This window comes from Macrosteles quadrilineatus, unplaced genomic scaffold (assembly GCF_028750875.1).
Source record: "Macrosteles quadrilineatus isolate MER2022 unplaced genomic scaffold, UCM_ALF_1.0 Scaffold_1__1_contigs__length_201487025, whole genome shotgun sequence".
Taxonomy (NCBI): domain Eukaryota; kingdom Metazoa; phylum Arthropoda; class Insecta; order Hemiptera; family Cicadellidae; genus Macrosteles; species Macrosteles quadrilineatus.
In genome coordinates, this window is record NW_026542594.1 from 200,783,611 (window position 1) to 200,802,055 (window position 18,445).

Genomic DNA, 18,445 nt, shown 5'->3' on the forward strand with positions numbered 1-18,445 from the left:
GGGGGCTATCTGGCTAAGCAGAGTTCATACTGAACTCCATTCAAGAGTTAATTCAAGCATTGTAAACCCACAGCAGATACTGTATCGTATCACTTAGCATATGTGGATCACTTATAGACGATCAATGCATTTCAATTAGCTTTCATAACAAAAAAAATTATCAATACTGAGCATACGAACAGTATGCATTTTACTATAGCGCACAGTTTGATTTTCAAGCTGAAATAAAATAGAATCATTTATTTAAAAAAACTACGGACTTAAACGTAACGACGAGAAATCTTTTACAACGTATAACATAAATTCAAAATATATTAATACTCACTTATTTTGATACTTAAGTGAACATTAATAGGAAAATCGTGTTGATTGTGTCTCTGTTTAAAGCAATTGATAGATATAGACAATTTAAAAACAAAAACATCTTAAAAGCTATAGATTGAAATTTACCTATGAACTGCCGGCGTGAGTGGTTCCCCATCCCTATACCATGTAATTGTAGGGGATGGCCTCCCCTCCGCTTTGCAGTTGAGGGTAGCGGGCTCATGGCGAGGTACCACAGTGTCTACAGGGTGTTCTGTAATCCATGGGGGCGCTCCTTCATCTCCTGAAACAGAAATAATGGAGGATTTGTTAGATTCAGTCATAATAATTTGATCCAGGTAAACATATGAACTTGTTCGTGGTAATGTTCTCGAACCAATATGAAAGTTTGACCATAGACAAAAAGAATTAAATATAGACTGTCAGCCGTGCTGCGGTTACCATGGCTACCATAGGTTCTGGCGCACACCGCTGGGAGCGCCAATTCTTTTTGCTATGGTTTGACTCAATGTGTTACTGACTTTCGGTCCTAAGAAATTCTACAGTGCAAGCTTTTTGAAGACGAATGTCAATTTGGGTTCACAACATTCATATCCATATTATCCACCTTTTACTTCTAGAAATACAGATCCTTTACTATAATAAACATCTCAAATAAATTAGCAAACGCCACTTATTATTAGCTAAACGATATATCAAACACTACCTTTGTTCACATATCTGTGGACAAGAAAGATCAAAGTCGTAAGAAGCAGCCTCAATCGTAACTCTTTGCCAAAGACATGCGAAGTTGTGCAGCTTGTTAGTGGTAATTTACAAGTCTTTGCGTGTGGCACTCTATCAGACCTTTCATGTTCGTGTTTCCTCAATTGCGCGGTAAAAACTTCCTCAAGAAACTGATATTTTTATGGGGTTAATGGTTAAGTACAATGCAAATCAGCAGTGGAGTTTCCTATGGGGAATGGCATAAATTATGTACCACAAGTTTACATTGTTGTGTCTTTTGCAATTAGTAAGAACAACAGATTATTTACAACAATGCCCAAACGTATTTTTATAAATCTATATGTACTACAGCAATAAAATTTTTGAAAAATGCATTTCATACACCTAGAAAGGAAAGGTGGTCCTAACCCCATAAAATTCTTGGATATACTTTAATACTTTTCAATGAAATGGCGACCATACAAAGTAGGAATTTTAAGCCAAGTATAAAGGAGATGAGTGTAGGATGAGTGGTGCGATCTTGTGGTCTTGTTAGTGACGAAGGCTGACTTATTCCTTAGACACAGCTGCTAATTGATAGCCCATACAGCTTGACATATGACTATAAAGTCATATGGTTCTTAATTATTATTATGTTGTTTTTTGTAAACAATGTTTTAGTAAACAAACTTACTTGTAGCTCATTAAATAGAATTCTTCATATAAAGATTTAGTTTTATTTTAAAACAAGAAACATGAAATGGAGTTAAAGACGTATATAGTAGAAAGTCATCGCGAAGAATAAATCCTCCCAAAAGACTTGACTTATAAGTGAAGAAGGGAGATGACATATGACTATAAAGTCATATGGTTCTTAATTATTATTATGTTGTTTTTTGTAAACAATGTTTTAGTAAACAAACTTACTTGTAGCTCATTAAATAGAATTCTTCATATAAAGATTTAGTTTTATTTTAAAACAAGAAACACAGCTAATGGCAACTAAGGGACCTGCAGTTTATAGTGGAATCCGAACCAAATTTTTGCCTCGGTATTAACGAATTGGTCAAATTTTTAGGATACCCTTCAGTCTCCCTGAAGTCCGTGACATTACCTACTATAGTCCTCGCCACCCTAACTTGAGGCAGCCAAAGGCCGCACTAGATATACGCCGTGCGGCCTTGGGTTGCCTCATTTTAGGGTGGCGAGGACTATAGGCTATCAGTATGTATATTCTTCATTTTACAATTTATTTTCTAAAATAGTTTATGTGCAGATATATAATGGTACTAAGACCGAACTTCCCATCATCAATTACACTAACAACGCACACAAATTACACAAGACACCACGGGACGGTTTGGCTGTGGTCAAGTGGTTAGCCGCATTTTCACCCTCGTTTGCGCCCCAACCCTTCCAGAGGCATTCAAATATTTGCGTACATGTCCACGAAATATGTCCGCGAAGAATTTCATAAAAAGTCCCCTCGTTGGTCGATTGCCACGAGAATTTCAGCATCATTTCAACTCCAGTTTGTAAATGTTTGCATTTCGATTAGCTTTGTTTACAGTTCATTTTCAACGTTTGGAATGTTATGGACGTGTTTGCGTTTAAAGTTAAATCATGCTGGGTGGCTAATGTTTAGGGTGCTATCTCACCGGAAAAATCCTTTGGATGAATTGGAAATTGGGGTTGGTTTGAAAATGTGTTTATGATCAATTGATTTGAATATTGTATCCAAAGTTCATCCAAACAGATTATTTACTAAAACACTTCCTATGGGGATTTGGGATTTGTGAAAATCATGTAATATTTTAGCTACGTACTTTTCATACAGCAAACACAATATCTCGTGGACTATGCAATAGCAATGTTATTGTGTTTGGTTAAATTCATTGCATACACTCCACCAAATCTATTATAAATCATAATCACAACTAGTAATATATCATTGCATTTGGTTTATTTTAAATTTTGATAATAGAGGTTTTTTAGTGATATATAATAAAGATAAACGCAAACTACTGTAATTTTACTAAAGATACGGGTTAATTATTTTTTTTTATAGGAATTATTTTCTTTGCCAAAATCGGTTAACAAAGAGAACATTTACAGCTTAAGTCCTCAACTTCAACTGATTATTGTTTTACCAAACGTATAACTAAGAACGACTTCACATTAGCAATGCTTGTGTTTTAAATGGCAGTTTTTTTGTGTTATGACAAAATAGTATATATGATTACTAGGTTCTGTGACTTTTCTTCAGAAAAAATATAGTTTTGATTTCAACAATTACGAACAGACGTTATTGTGTTTTGGATACATTAATATTACTCCACCTGCAATAATTTTGCATCCCAACTCATCCAAATATCGATAAAAGTATTTGTTGCAGCAAAATATAAAATGTTACTCAATGCTCAATTGGCTCAATTACTCAATTAGCACAAGTATTTTTGAAAAACTATATAACACATTTTATCGTTACTACTTTCTTTGTAATAATCGTTCAAAAATTAACTAATTTCTTTAACTTTAGCTGATTTTTTGTACCGTTGGGCAAAGTGCAAAAGAAGAAAAGAAGAAAGGAAGAAATAAGGACATTTTATAAAAGGTCAAACTAAAAGAACTTCCTTTCATGTTTTATGGTTATGAAAAAAACCTGTTTGTATTTCTACGTGCATTTTTATCCATTAACGCTATTACAGAATTTTCAGCAGGCCCTTTCGTGTTGACAGGCTAATATCATCTGCCTTCAATTACGGTCAATTAAGGTCCATCAATTAACAATGGCTGTCATGCATGTATGACTTCCCCCCCTCCAACCCCCTCCACCCCGCAAATGGACAATAGAATATCTCAATCAACCGTGTGAAGTGCTGTGTGGATATGTTTTGTGTGTTAAATAAATGTGGGTAATTGAAAACGTCATCGAAGGATGAGTTTACCGATTAAAATATTGTTGAGTTTTACGTCATGAAAAATGTTTTTCGTATAAATAAGCATATAAAATTGTACATACATCTTCCATATACCACACTTCCCCATCTTTCAGTCATTAAAGAATTCTTGAGAGAAAATAGGAGATTTTGGAAACAAACAGCAATACTCAAATACTTATTTCATTTCATGATTCAAACCATCAGGATTTCCACCTCCTTAATATAATAATGATACGTTCTACCTCTCATTTTCCTTTGTTATTATTAATTTCAGAATTTGCAGAGCGATTCACAAAGGCACGATTGCCAAGAGAATGTTTAGAATGTTAACTTTGACGAGAAACAAGACAAAGTACTCTCTTGGGACTAGGAAGAGTGTAGACGTACAGAAACTTAGGTGTTTAAGAAGATAAGAACTTTGAACGTTGTTTTGAAAATTTTATCTCTTGAAGGTATGTATAAACTAAAATATGTTGCAAGAAAAACTTCAGTCCATAAAACATTAAAGTTTATGACTTCCTCTCGTGTGTATTGTAATTTTATTGTTTGATTTCATTTACAATTTTAAACTGTTTAAATTACAGGAACAAAAGATATCCAGACACAAATGGACCTATAACTTACTTTCGCGGACAATAAATGTGTAGAAAAGAGAATGCAAATCATTTTAAAATAAAAGAAAACAATCAAAATACTGTCGTATATAAAGATTTATACCATTAAAATTATATTATTTTATTTACTTATTGACTTTATTAAAGCAATTAATGTTGTCTGTGTATTAAATTCCAAAACACTCCCAAAAATATTTGTATTTTCTTTTGAAATTATGTTTCATAAAATCATGTTACTTGCCAAAGGACTAAATTTCCAAAACAAAAAACCCAATTGAGGCTAAAATGATTTTTTTTTTCAAACCTAAAATATATTATTTGTTCATTCCCCAATTATTAGCATACATTTCACTTTTGTAAAATTACACTAAAATCAAATACCTACCCGTTACGTAATAATTTGCATCACTAGATTCTACGTAAAACTAGCATTATGGTTGATTAAATCTTCCAACAATGTCAGATTTAATCAGAACATCTCTGTAAAGCGACTTATCCAGCACATCTATCCAGACGCTTAACACATCACAAAGATACATTAAACACAGGGATCTGTTGGTGAAGTTTTAGGGATGGAGCGTCACTCGCACACAGAGGAACAAAGGAAGCAAATAGTACCTCTCAAAGTAACATTAGGGGATGTGCAAACTGCGCTGGTGTTTGATTTAAAGACACTGATGGATTTACAACACGTTTTGTTGGGCCATAATTAATCAAACAGTTATAAAATAAAGAAAACTTATTGTTAATTAATATTTCTTCTAGGATGGTCTAGCTTGGATTTTTTTCACATTACTTCAAGGTACGCGTTCGTGGCGTTATTCCAAATGAAATTAATTGGTGATTGGCACGATTTGAACCCAAGACCTCAGGGACCAAAGTCACGCCAACTAGACCAGCTCACTAGCAAAGTATATCTTACTGACACCATACACTTACATGCACCGTTGTAGTACACATACAAATTAGGAAAGGTATTTATTCCACAATTTTGAGCCCAATACATTAACAGGCATGGCTGGTCTAATTGTAAATGCAAAATACTTTTGCCATGAGGCTCGAGTTTAAATCCACACAATAACTAATGATTTAAAAGCTTTATAGTGATGTTGTGATAAGTAAAACATAGGTATCTGAAGTAAGGATATCTGGAGATGTTGTAGGTATCTTGTGGAGCAAGCTGGTATAATGGTAGAGTGAAAGGCTTCGGTGTCCGTGGACCTGGGTTTAAATCCCGCCAATCACCAATGGATTCAATCCATGTGACAATTCCATAACTGAACAATGCATAACCTGAAGTAATGTGACAATACAATTATATGCAAAAAAAACTAACAAAAGAAAAGGAATGATGATCTCTATTTTATACTTTGAGTCTAAAGATGCTCACAGCTTTATGATATTGTATTTAATAGCACGACAAAACCTCAACCAACACATGTATCGCTATTTGAATTAATGAATAATTAACAAAAAACTAAGTAAAATACTATATTCCATCCAATAAATGTAACTTAATTTGTTAGCAAAATAGCAGTATTCATGTCACAAATATATTGATATCTTGTAATGATTATAGTTTTTTTTTAATAAACAGATTATTTTGATTCTATTGTGTGAGGTAGTTAGTAAACAGTGGATTAATAGAATAAATAGTTAAATTTTAAATTCACCTTCAAGTGATTTAAAAAAAAATTGTGATAATTTCAAATACATTCCTATCAATAAACAATTTATCACTCGGAACGCCTCAGTTCCCTTCAAGAAATCTTTCCCAGCTGTTGCAGTAATTTCTTTGTTGCATTTCCTCCCCTCCCCTGGACCTTAAGGGTGGTGGAGACTGGTATAAATCAAAAGCCCCCTCGGCCAGCAGCGTCCAGTTTTAATAACACTAACCATTATTTCAACCGGTCAAGAATCCCATTATGTTAACATCCCCCAAAGTCTCAGAAACCAGGAGAATATTGCAACATTGCTATTGTTCCAGTAATTGCCTTTTCATCACTGGATCGTTACCAAGATTGTTTTTCATAAAATATTTGTTACATTTTCAAATAATAAGCAAATTAGTTCAGTTGAATCGATCGTATACTTTTAATGTAAACAGAAAAACTAATACAAACAAAACAAATGCAAAATAACAGGTGATCATTAATTCACATAAACATATGGTCCTAAGTTATTACATCTGTTAAACACATTGATATTTTATTTAGTTATTCGTTAGTTTTATTGCGTGATTTTGTTTGGAACAATTTAGAATAAATAAGGATTTCAGATTCTGAAGTCTATATGGAAATCACTAGTGTTAAAATCATAATTTGTATGTGCCTCCCATAGAGAATGCTATAATTAATAGTCGATTATTCGAGTGGCTAGGGTGCTTACTCCAAATCTGAAGGTTCCTAGTTCAATCCCTGATGAATTAGTTTATGGACTCAAATGTCATCGCGCTATAGAAACAAGACGAGGGCTTATACTTTTATCCTACAAAAACATGAAAATTCTAATGGCGTTAAAAACACAAATTGAAGTTATTTTTATTTATTTTATCATCCTATGAATGATAGAGGCATCCTTTATGTTGTTGTGGATATATTATATAGTTGTGCTATAGATTACAATAAGTTGCCCTTTTAAGGATTCGTGGTAAAAGATTTGAAAATGAGAAGTAAAACTGTGTTTTTCAACATACTCTGTTTTTAACGCTATTAATCTTAATTACTTTCCATCGAAAAATTTTCAAAAATTTTAGCTTATTGGGGAAATAAGTCTACTTCACAGTTATTATAGTGCTTGCCTTAGAATCTAAAGGTTGCTGGTTCGAATCCAAGCGAGATCGTTTCCATACTTAAATGACATTTGTCATTGGGCTGTGAAATCAATGATGCTATAAAACAAATAGGTCGACGTTAGATAGAAACAAGCCCAGGGTTTGGACCGTTCCCTTCCAAAACGTAACAAATGCCACTGGCACAAATAAACACAAATAAAATAAATAATTCAAGACGAGAACACTTAAATACTTTTCCATGAAATGACAACCATACAAAGTAGGTATTTTAAGCCAATTATGAATGGAGATGAGTGTAGGATGAGTGGCGCGATCTTGTAATCTTGTTAGTGACTAAGGCCGACACATTCCTTAGACACAGCTGTTAATTAATAGCCCATACAGCTAATGGCAACTACAGGACCTACAGTTTATAGTGGATTCCGAACCACATTTTTCCTTTGTATATACGAATTAGTGCATGCCTATAAATATCCACAATTCGTAACCTTGTAGTAGCTGGATTACAGGACATCGAATCTTACATAAATATAACTACAGTGCAAAAATATTGAACTTAGCCCTTAACTTGTTTGCAAAACATGCATTGCAATCTTTTATAGTTTATTAAGGCAAATTGATACAACATTCCGTGTAGAAGAAGCCATTTCACAGCAGACATCAGGTACAAATTACGGCCAATTTCTACCTACAATGTACACAGTAATCTACTGTATGCGTGTTCAGTGCATATAACACTGATTCTGGCTATCTTCTTGGAATATTCTGATAGCGAAAGTTGCTAAACTAAATTATATATTTGAGTTCTACTTTACCATTTTTGTGTAAATAAAATTTCACTTATTTGACAACAAAATGTCGCTAAATTGATATTTAGAAAACAAATGTACCTAAAAATACGGTTTTATACCAACCGCACCTATATATAATAATATATAGTATAATAATAACCTAACCCGTAACATCTAACCAAACCTAACCTAATCAAAGTTGGTTATGTTAGAAAGATGTTGTTATTTAAACTAATTGAAATCCTATTTGGAAGTCGATTTATTGTTGTGGTCGGTATAATACCAAAGTACCATATCTTTATATAGTTATTGTATGTAATCTCTTTGTGAATAGTGTTTATTAAACTAATTTTATAATGTCTTTTGACTATCTATTTTATTATATTGTTTGTGAATGGCCATATCTTATTAAGACTGCCTTATTATTTTTTTTTGTCCCATCTTCACATTGTAGAACGCTAGGCTTCATCCGAAACATTTTCATACATTATTTAGGCTAGGCCACAGAGGCATAATTACATAGATAAAATCCGTTAGTGATTGGTGGGCTTTGAACCCGTGATCTCAGCGACCGAAACCTCGTGCTCTACCCCTAAACCAACAATTATTTATTATATATTTTAAGGACATATATCAAATTGGAACTTATCAATTCTACGTTCAATAACTCAACAACCCTCATCACACAGCCCGATAAGCGAGGACTAGCGAGACTTATAAATTGCCGTTTTGGAGATGATACTTCTGAAAAATGACTTCTGGTATTAAACCCTGACAAGACAAAGTTATAAGATTACACTCTGAGGAGAGTTTCACGTGAGTGAGGGGATGAACGTGGAAGGGTGGGGGGGGGGTGAGAGGGGAAAACTAACGGTGACGTATACGCTTTACTCCTTAACCTGAAAATAAATGACTAATTAGTGTTCAACGACTCTATAGTCTTAGAACTACCCTAAACATTTAATTACTCTTTTCGAAACAATGTGTCCTATTTAAGAAATTTAAATTTATTTTAGGTTATTCACAGCTGAAAACATATATAAAATGATTCATACACGCATTACCAGATAACATTAAATATAACCTCAACCTTATTCAATAGTCTACTATAAAAGGATCCAATTTAATTAGTTAAAAAATAATAAACAACTTTTCAATCCTAACTAATTTAAAATAACCTAACATAACCTAACCAATAAAAATTTGGCAAAACAATTTAAGTGGAAAAGATGAATGTCAAATATTAAATGAAGTGTATAATAGCAATTAACTTAGACTAATAGGAAGAAAACACGTTTTTTTACTAAATCTACCTAAACCATACCTAACCTACCCTTATTTTAATTAACACTTAATTTAGTTGCATTTACCCAACAACACAAAAGGTCATCAATACAGAGTAAAGAATAATACTGTAAAAAGTGTTTTATGAAAACTAGCTTAACCTAATTGTATTAACACCTATATGGCCATTTTGAGCTGGTTGAAGATATTTTGAGCTTGGGAGAATTTAAATATAGGATTTATCCTTTAATACAATATAATACTGGATGCCTCGATAGTTTTAGAGATGAAATACTCATTAGAGGAGAAAAGACAACAAATCTTAAGCGATGTTTTCAAAGTAATTGCACAACGCTATACATTTAATGAACACAAAACCACAAAAACACGAGAACTGAGCAAAAAGAGTGGTAACTATATCAATCAGCTGTGTGCGACATAGAATGCTGTAACTATATCAATCAGCTGTGTGGGACATAGAATGCTGTAACTATATCAATCAGCTGTTCTACATAGAAAGCTGTCCAAGTAGTCTTGGCTGCATGGTTAAGTCTGGATCATACCCAGACTCGTTTGTCTACAGATAATCTGACTTAATTAATACTCGAGCAACAGACCGGCAAATATGCTGGCAAGATTTATTGTGGTTGAGAATATTTAACTGTTTCGTCCGTTGCTTTTGAAGTGGTTGAATTTAATTTGCGATTAACGTGACGATCGACTCACACATTATATTGAAATAAAGTTTAGCGGGATATGGTGTTCGCCTGACAATCAGAAGGTCACAGGTTCGATCCTATTTTAGTAGGGTTTTAATGGTTTGGGAAAAAGATCCAGCTTTTAATGATTTTTCGGCTTTAATTAAATGGTCCTGACTTGATATAGCAGAACAAAGTCAGTAACTTGGCTGAAGTTAGATAATTTAATTTGTTTCAATCATTATGTTCAGCATAAAATGCGCGTCCCAAAAGCGTTGGTAAAGATAATGATGAATAGACAGAAGTGACTAATCGGTAGCTTAATGTTTGACCAATTATTGGTTGATACTATCACACAATTTTTAATAAGCCTAGTCACTTTGTTAGAACCCCAATATGTATTTACAAAGTTCTTTTAGTATGCATTTAAATCAAAATTCACGTGTTATTACTTTTTAAAATTGAAGGTAAATTTTACTTAACTGTTGTATAGTGCTGTAATCAGTCTATATTTTATAACATATTCGGGTTTACAAAGAAATATTCGACCATTAAAATCTCAAATTTTCCACCTGTACTGATGTCTATACCTTCAAAACAAGGAATTATTCAACAAGTTCACACAACAGTTAAGTGAAATTTACCATCATGTCCGCGTACAGTCCAGTCTACTCTACCGTGACTCACTCTCATAATACTACAGTGAGGTTTACTAGCTACAGTAGCCTACTTTCAGTACTTGATACTTAGCCTAATCTTGATAAACCAGATACATCCTAAGCGGCAAAGTATAAAGTACAGCTTAGCGTAATTTATATTTAAATTTGTTTACGCTAACATTTTAAATTTAGTTCATTTCACTAGGATGTATATTTTTATCTTGATATTATTTTAAGTTTAGGATTAGGAAGAAATGTTAAAACAATTGTAATGTCTTAGATATATTATAAATCCATACATTCTACGCAATAAGTGAATAATGTAGTCTTATAAGATAATTAGTACCAGTACCGAGTAAAAAGTTCAATAACAAAACAAACAAATTAATTTGATATTAATCTATTTTTTTACATGTTATCAATAATTGACCTCAAAATAAAAGATTATTTCAGATCCTTTGCAAATAATGTAGACTGTGATTTTAGGTTTAAGGCTAAACCCAAAGATCCGTACATAACACAATTATAGAGAAAGTATTAAATTAGACACTGTGCAATTTAAACAGATTAGTCGTCTGCCTATTGGTTCTGATGATGGAGTATCCAATCGACATCGATCACCACTTATCATTTATATGTATTTACCGTCTTGTGAGTAAAACAGTATTAGTGTAAATATTACTCACAAGTGTTAATTGACGTATTTTTGTACTTCCAGGTCAAACAGATTGGCATAGAACAAAAACCATGTATTTCAAACCAGAGTAGTCTTAAGTTTGGACGGTTTCTCGTGAAGCGTGACCGATGTTAGGGTTGTAAGAAGCGCCCGGGGCGTGAGGGATGATCAGGTTAGTTGATTGACTTCCACCCCCCCCCTCCCACCAACACACACACACACACACACACGTGCGTGTATACACAATAATCACGAATCCAAGGCCCTGGACAGTGGGCCTCCATTTGTTCTCTATTTTCTATTGCATTGCTTGCCCACCTTTTGTGTGCTTGGAACTTACACATGGCAGATACCACTGGAATTATTACGGGGTTTCCAACATAAAAGGGTTTAAAACATAGTATTAATGTTGGTATAGTTTTCCTGGTTTTAAAACTATGCATTGTTTTACCAGAAATAAATCTGGAATTTCTAATAGGATATTATTTGTGAAGTAATTCTTTAATTGTGATCCTAACTGTTATAATTGTTTACCACAAGTGTTGTGTAAGGTTGATATGAAAAAATAACAACTGTCATGTGAACAATTTAAAAACTGGGAACTTTTTTTACAATAACAGTTTTTCATGAATCAATACCAACAATACAAACTTCCTAAAGCATTTCAGTCTGTTTGGCTACAGAATAATTTGGAAAAATTACTGTACCTCAATTTATTAAGTCAATTATTTTATGTTTAAAGGTGAACCTGTCCAATTCATGTGTTAACGTTAATTTTATCCGAGTTTTTTTTTTGCAACAAAATGGTATCACATGGTGTATATTTTCGAGAAAATATTTTATTCGTTTAAGTAAAAGTAGACTTTTTTGGATAAACTGTTTATGTATCAATGCAAAATGTACACTTCTGTTCGTTATAATGTCTGTGTGATTTTTTGCTGTGATAAACAAGATTGATAACCGACACCTTATTAAATATAAATAGCTTAAATTACACGTAATCAAATCATAAATAATACAGCCGTCACCTTAAAACACATCGGAAAAGAAACACTAATCAATCACTTTGTAACAGTCTCTCCTACCCTTCGGTGTAATATCTTTTGACTACCTTTTAGTCACACATTAACACGTGTTTTAATCCTACCAAGGTGTTAATAGAGGGGAGGTTTCACCTCAACAGATGCTAGAGGGGATGAATAAAAGAGGGCGTTAACTATAGCAAGGGTCACGATAGGATGATTCATAAATCACACTGTGCTACACATTTACTAAGCACGGTTAAGGAAATAAAATTTATAAAAGTCGCAGTGAAATAAAAATTTTTTAGAAAGGCTGCCAAAGTAATTGTTAAATACCCTACCCATACTTTTCCCTAATTCTAAAGTAGCTGGTGATTCTACACCATCCCCATTAAGTATATAGCTTTGTATTTAGTGGTTGCATAATCAATCAAGAATATTATTATTAAAATACTGTTTATGAATTTTGTGAAATTACTACATTTTTGTCACATACAACTGTGAAGGGACACAAAATCAATTTATATGGAATGAGGTGTTTTGAAATTATAAGTGACAGTAAAAGAATAACCACCAAATAAATAGAAAATTAATTTAAGTTATTCGTAGTCTTACTTGTTAACAATTTTTATGGTCCTTCGAGCCAGATCGAATTTAAATATTCAAATATACATGCAAGCTTTAACGGCTTAAGTAAATCGTGCATTGCATATAGTATAATTTCGTTACTTATAGTCATTCATTTGATGAAAATGTCACAATTTAAAAACATAAATATTCATAGTTCTTTTCTTAGTTTAAAGAAATTTAAACTAATTTCCTACGAATCTGTAGGTAAATCAAGTGTGTGTACAGTTCCTCATAAGCTAGTTCTTCAATGTTGATTTTAAGACACAAATTGTGAAGACGAAATAATATGAAAGTAACGAAAACATAACCCCAACCCTCCTTATAATCGATATTTTTATTGGAAATACTGTTTTGGGCGGAATAAAGTGCATTTTATATTAAAAACTGCAAAATCGCTCCAAAAATTCCAATCCACATTTCCCTTTGCAGTAAACGTTTATTAAAACTGTCCCCTCGGTCGTTCGTACGCTGTTCGTCGTTCATATGTAGTAATTTGCTACATTTTGACGCAATAACATCGTCGGTGCATACGATGTAGATTCTGTGAGTTTTAATGTCCAATATGTCCAAAATGGCGAGCATTCCGGGCGTGGAAAGTTCAATTTCAGTATCATTCACAACTTTCGTTTCGAGTCTGTGAGATATGAATCCTCCCTTCCGAATATTTTGGGATGAATGCAACATGTATGCAACTGTTCGAATCACTTCTTCTACCTCAATTATAATCCAAACCTATATAGAAAAAAAATATATATATATTATAATCTATTTACATTGCTTAAAACACAACAATTTGGAATGAAAAAGTAAATTTTGAAATTAAATTAGCAAAATGCAGATAACGCTTTCTAGTGGGTAGCCCAAACCCTTGGTTTTGCATTTTTTTTACAGTAGCAGTTTTTTATTTTTATTTTTTTTGTACTGTAATCGTAGAAGACATGTTGTTTCGTAATTTTGTTATTTTCTATGTTTCTTTTCGTCTAAATACAGATCAGATCAGCGATTAAGATAAGCTTTTAACCGATTTGCTTTCAGTAATGAAAAATCACCACCATAATCATTGAAAGAACAACATTTTTTTTGCAGAATTCAAGTTTTGCCTAATAAGGCCTTGTATCATCGGGCTTGCATTATCAGACATTCATTACAAGGCTGAAATATCTCTGCAGAATTATTACAAGTTACTATTTTCGGACATTTTCAACAGTGTTCAGTCCCACCTCATTTACTGCAGATCAAACGCCGAAGCTTTAGACTAAAGACCACCATCGTTGTGTGTGTGTGTGCATGTGTATGTGTGTGCGTGTGTTAACAATTTATTGTTGGAACCAAACAATGGAGAAATTAATGAGAGATGTCCACCACCAGGGCTTTTTGTACCACTTGTTTGGGAGTTCTGTAAATACTTGCCATTTAGCTCATAATTGAAACTCTCTATCACTCGCTGGCCAGAAGCGTTTGCAGCAGTGAGATATGTGTAGGACAATGTTTAGGGTAACCTTTTTAATTGTTTTTCATTATAGGTACTGCAATGTATGTAAAGATGTCTTTGGGCGTTGTTTTTATTATGTACACAAAATATAGTTATTAATTTATTCAAAAGTCTTTCGATTTAAATGCATTTTAAATGTATGTATTCAACGGAGAGCTGCCTTCAACATAACTTAGTTCTTTTTATTGCGAACAATTAAAATATGAATTGTATGATAATCCATATATAAAGTACAAAGTACCCATGAACTTTTGAGAAAACTACAAGTCATACCCCCATAAACCATATACTATGTTCGTCGTGATGAGAAACCTTGCGCAAAACTATCCATTATTTCATTATTCTTTTCTAAAGGGAACTTTCCACATACCTAATGTTAAAATACCTCAGCGGTATTTGTTTGTTATTCTTTCAAATTACTACTTTAATAAAATCAGTTGTGATTATTTGATTGTGTTACTGTATTCTGTTTGCATCGTTTATTTCAGCTTAACTTACCTGATCAATAGTTGTATTCATACTTATGAAGTCAAACGGGTTGAAGTCCCAGGGTAATAGCTAGTATTGTTAATGCACAAAATAATTAACATTTGCACTGAAATTATCTTCGGTAAACACGTTTTAATGATTTTAAACATCAATTTTCGTTAGTTTATTTTAAATATTGAAACTGAATTTTCCTTTACAAGTAAGAGTGTTCTAGCAATTCTTTAGAATATATCCAAAATATATTTACTTAATGTTACTTTTAATTAAAACCAAGTACGGTTAATTAAGTACAATACTCTGTTAATACGTGTTTTAATCTCCCTTCCATAGACGAATTAAACATATTGTAATAGTAGTTAAAAAGAACAAGTACCAAAGATAATAAACATGACTTTCATTATTTTTTTTATTTTTTTTTTTTTTTTTAAAGAAGAGGTTGGCGGCCTCTTTTAACCTTGCATTTGCCCGTCCACATAGACTAAGCGCCCGTGCGTGGATCGTTAACAGCAAAGCAAGGAATGAGCCAGTACAGTACAAAGGTGAACTGTACTGATAAAATGTTATCGGCAGTGACCAGGATCCGAACCCTTGACATCGCTGCCTTGGGCCCGAAGTCCGCGACGCTACCGACTAAGCCACCGACTCACTAAATATTCAAGGTATTGAATTACCTTATAACAGAATGGGTTTGTTATCATTTAAGAAAAGCCAATATAATAATCAGGGAACTTAATTAGTTTTAAGTAACATCGTCTCAGTGTTTATTGTATGTATTGTGTTTGTATAAAACGATGTTTTGAACTCGTTGGTATTTTGGTGATTGTTTTCTTATATGACCATTTTAAATTTACTTACATGTAATTCAAACTATGTGTGTTCCTTTAACATTTATGCCAGTTTGAGACTTTTTCTAATAATACACAAATATACAGTAGACATCGAAAACTTAAGAGAAAACATGTTATTATTTATCATTAACTAATCTGCGTTTTAAATCTCCATTGCATCATTCTGTTGGTTAATTTGGCTTGGATATTTGTTTTACTTGTATAACCTTTTACCAGTCAAGTCAATTGTCAAACTAATTTATTATTTAATAAGTTCATCCATAACTTATCAAATAGTAAATTAGCCTTATTTAGAATCTTTTTTTCAATAGAAGTATCAAAAAGAATACTGACCTTTTACCGAATCCAGTAGGAGAATAAGCACCAGAATCATCCACATACGGTAAAGGTAACCACATCCGGTATGTATGATCCACATCCGATTATCGTGATCACTTCCGGAAACTGACGTCATCATCCGGCTTGTATCCGAACTTTAGTCTTTGATGACGTCATTTTTGAGTCTTTTTACCACCAACGGGATAATTCACTCGCTGTCATCATTGGAACTGTTTTTACTTCAAACTGTTGAGGGTGTATTTAGAAATTAATTTAATACAATAAAGCTTAAAAACTATTTAAATTACAATACCTTAACAATCGTTCTACACTCATTCTTCACTCATAATTGGGTTAAAATACGCACATAGTGGCGTCCCCATTGTAAATAATTGATATAAGGATGGTAAAGTAGAGATAATGACTTGTTCAGTGATACTTTGAATATCTTATGTGTTCAACAAACGATGGTAAAAACGCCTACTCAAATAAATAATCATGTTTTAGTCTTGTGAAATATATTGTATACAACCTTTGCACGGTTCAAATATATTTGGATAGGTACACGACAGTAAATAATATAAATACATAAGTTTAATTAAATTAATGGACAATTGCAAACACCCTTTAATCCATACAACTTAAATATTTTAAACAGTATAGAAAATGTTCTTCTATAGTGTCCTTAAGACGTATTCCAACATTTAATTACTTTTCCCCCTGATTATTTGAACTTATAAACCAGTATGTTTTACTACAATAAAATAAGTAAACAAATTCACTACTAAACTAAACTTATATATTTGTATCCACTAATTTATCTATACCGGTGTACTTTAAAAAATGTATGGATAGAAAAAATCTATTGCAATTAAAATTTTATAAAGCAAAACATGTTTAATTTTATTTCCCCACCGTCAGTTTGACTACAAAAAATTAATTTTTACAATTTCCCATGTTTATGTTCTTTTTGATAAATTTATCTATTGAAACTCCTTATTCAAACATACCAGATGGACAGTTCACTATGACATTGATACTACTCGAACACGTGACCACACGACGCCAGCGACGCGATGACGTCACGACAGGTACGCGACACGACGCCGGACGATCACAGACTGGGCGTCGCGACGCGCGGCTCTCGCCTGGCGCAGGTGTGGACGCCACCCCACCTAGCGCACACCTATGTAACTACACTTGCTACAGTTGGAGTTTGTAGTAGATATATGAGTGGTGATCGTTTTGAGTTGTGCTTGTTTGATTTGAACAATTCTACGAATCCATTTTAGCACGTCGTTCATGAGTTGAAAACAGATGTTTTACCTTCACTGATGAAACGTATTTTATTCTAGGTATTCTGGACGTGGGCCTACACTGTAAAACCTTAAACCACAATTATATGTACCCATATAAATACAATAAAATCATGAAGTAAATTTATGCGTTTATATGTTTTAAGCATTAAATTTTAAAAAAGCTAATTTTAATTTTTAAACCCCATTACTCTCTGTTCCTATGACCCGATCTTGCTGGTTTGTAAATTATTCAAGTTTATCCTGTCGTACGCATTCATGAAAGATTTGATCAAAATGGGATCATAACTACTCAATCATTCGTGTTCACCTACACATACATGTATTAACAATCCGATCGACTCGTGTTTTGGCCTCTGAGGACATCAAAATGAAACAGTGTTTTGGTCCCGGTTCTTGGCCGTGATACATACAGTAATAGCTTTTCTTTATTTTTATAGTAATAATGCATGTTTTTTTTATTACATACAATTTAAAACGTTGATATGCCTGTGATGGTATGTTTTAGGTTGTAAAAATATATAACAAGGTTAAATGTAAGATTGAATCTAATAGCTTGGGTAAATAATGTTGTAGTCAACGTTGAATTCATATTTTTTATGTTCCTAACAAAGAGAATGTGTTACTTTTAGAATCATTATAGTCGTATTGAGTGTAAAACGAGAGTAAAAATATTAAAATTTTTCCTTAATTTCATATTATTTTCAATTTTAATTAATTTTCCTAAAGTTAACAACGTTTCACATTTTGAAAACAACATGAAATATTACCATAGCTAACAGATCTGCAAAAATCACGGTACAAACGTACAACAATCTGCATAACACAGATCAGTCAGGTGTC

The 18,445-nt window shown here is 32.8% G+C and overlaps 1 protein-coding gene across 1 annotated transcript in view; it reads right to left on the reverse strand.

Moving 5' to 3' along the window:
* LOC128994304 (roundabout homolog 2-like) overlaps nt 1-17,395 on the reverse strand; it is an 85,605-nt gene extending 68,210 nt beyond the window's left edge. The window contains exons 1-3 of the mRNA XM_054418747.1: nt 17,297-17,395; nt 16,302-16,532; nt 451-607 (exon numbers count right to left, since the gene is read on the reverse strand). Coding sequence (XP_054274722.1) covers nt 451-607; nt 16,302-16,425 — 281 coding nt within the window. The 5' untranslated portion in view covers nt 16,426-16,532; nt 17,297-17,395. The remainder of the gene's footprint in view (nt 1-450; nt 608-16,301; nt 16,533-17,296) is intronic.
* Nucleotides 17,396-18,445: the final 1,050 nt, after the last annotated feature.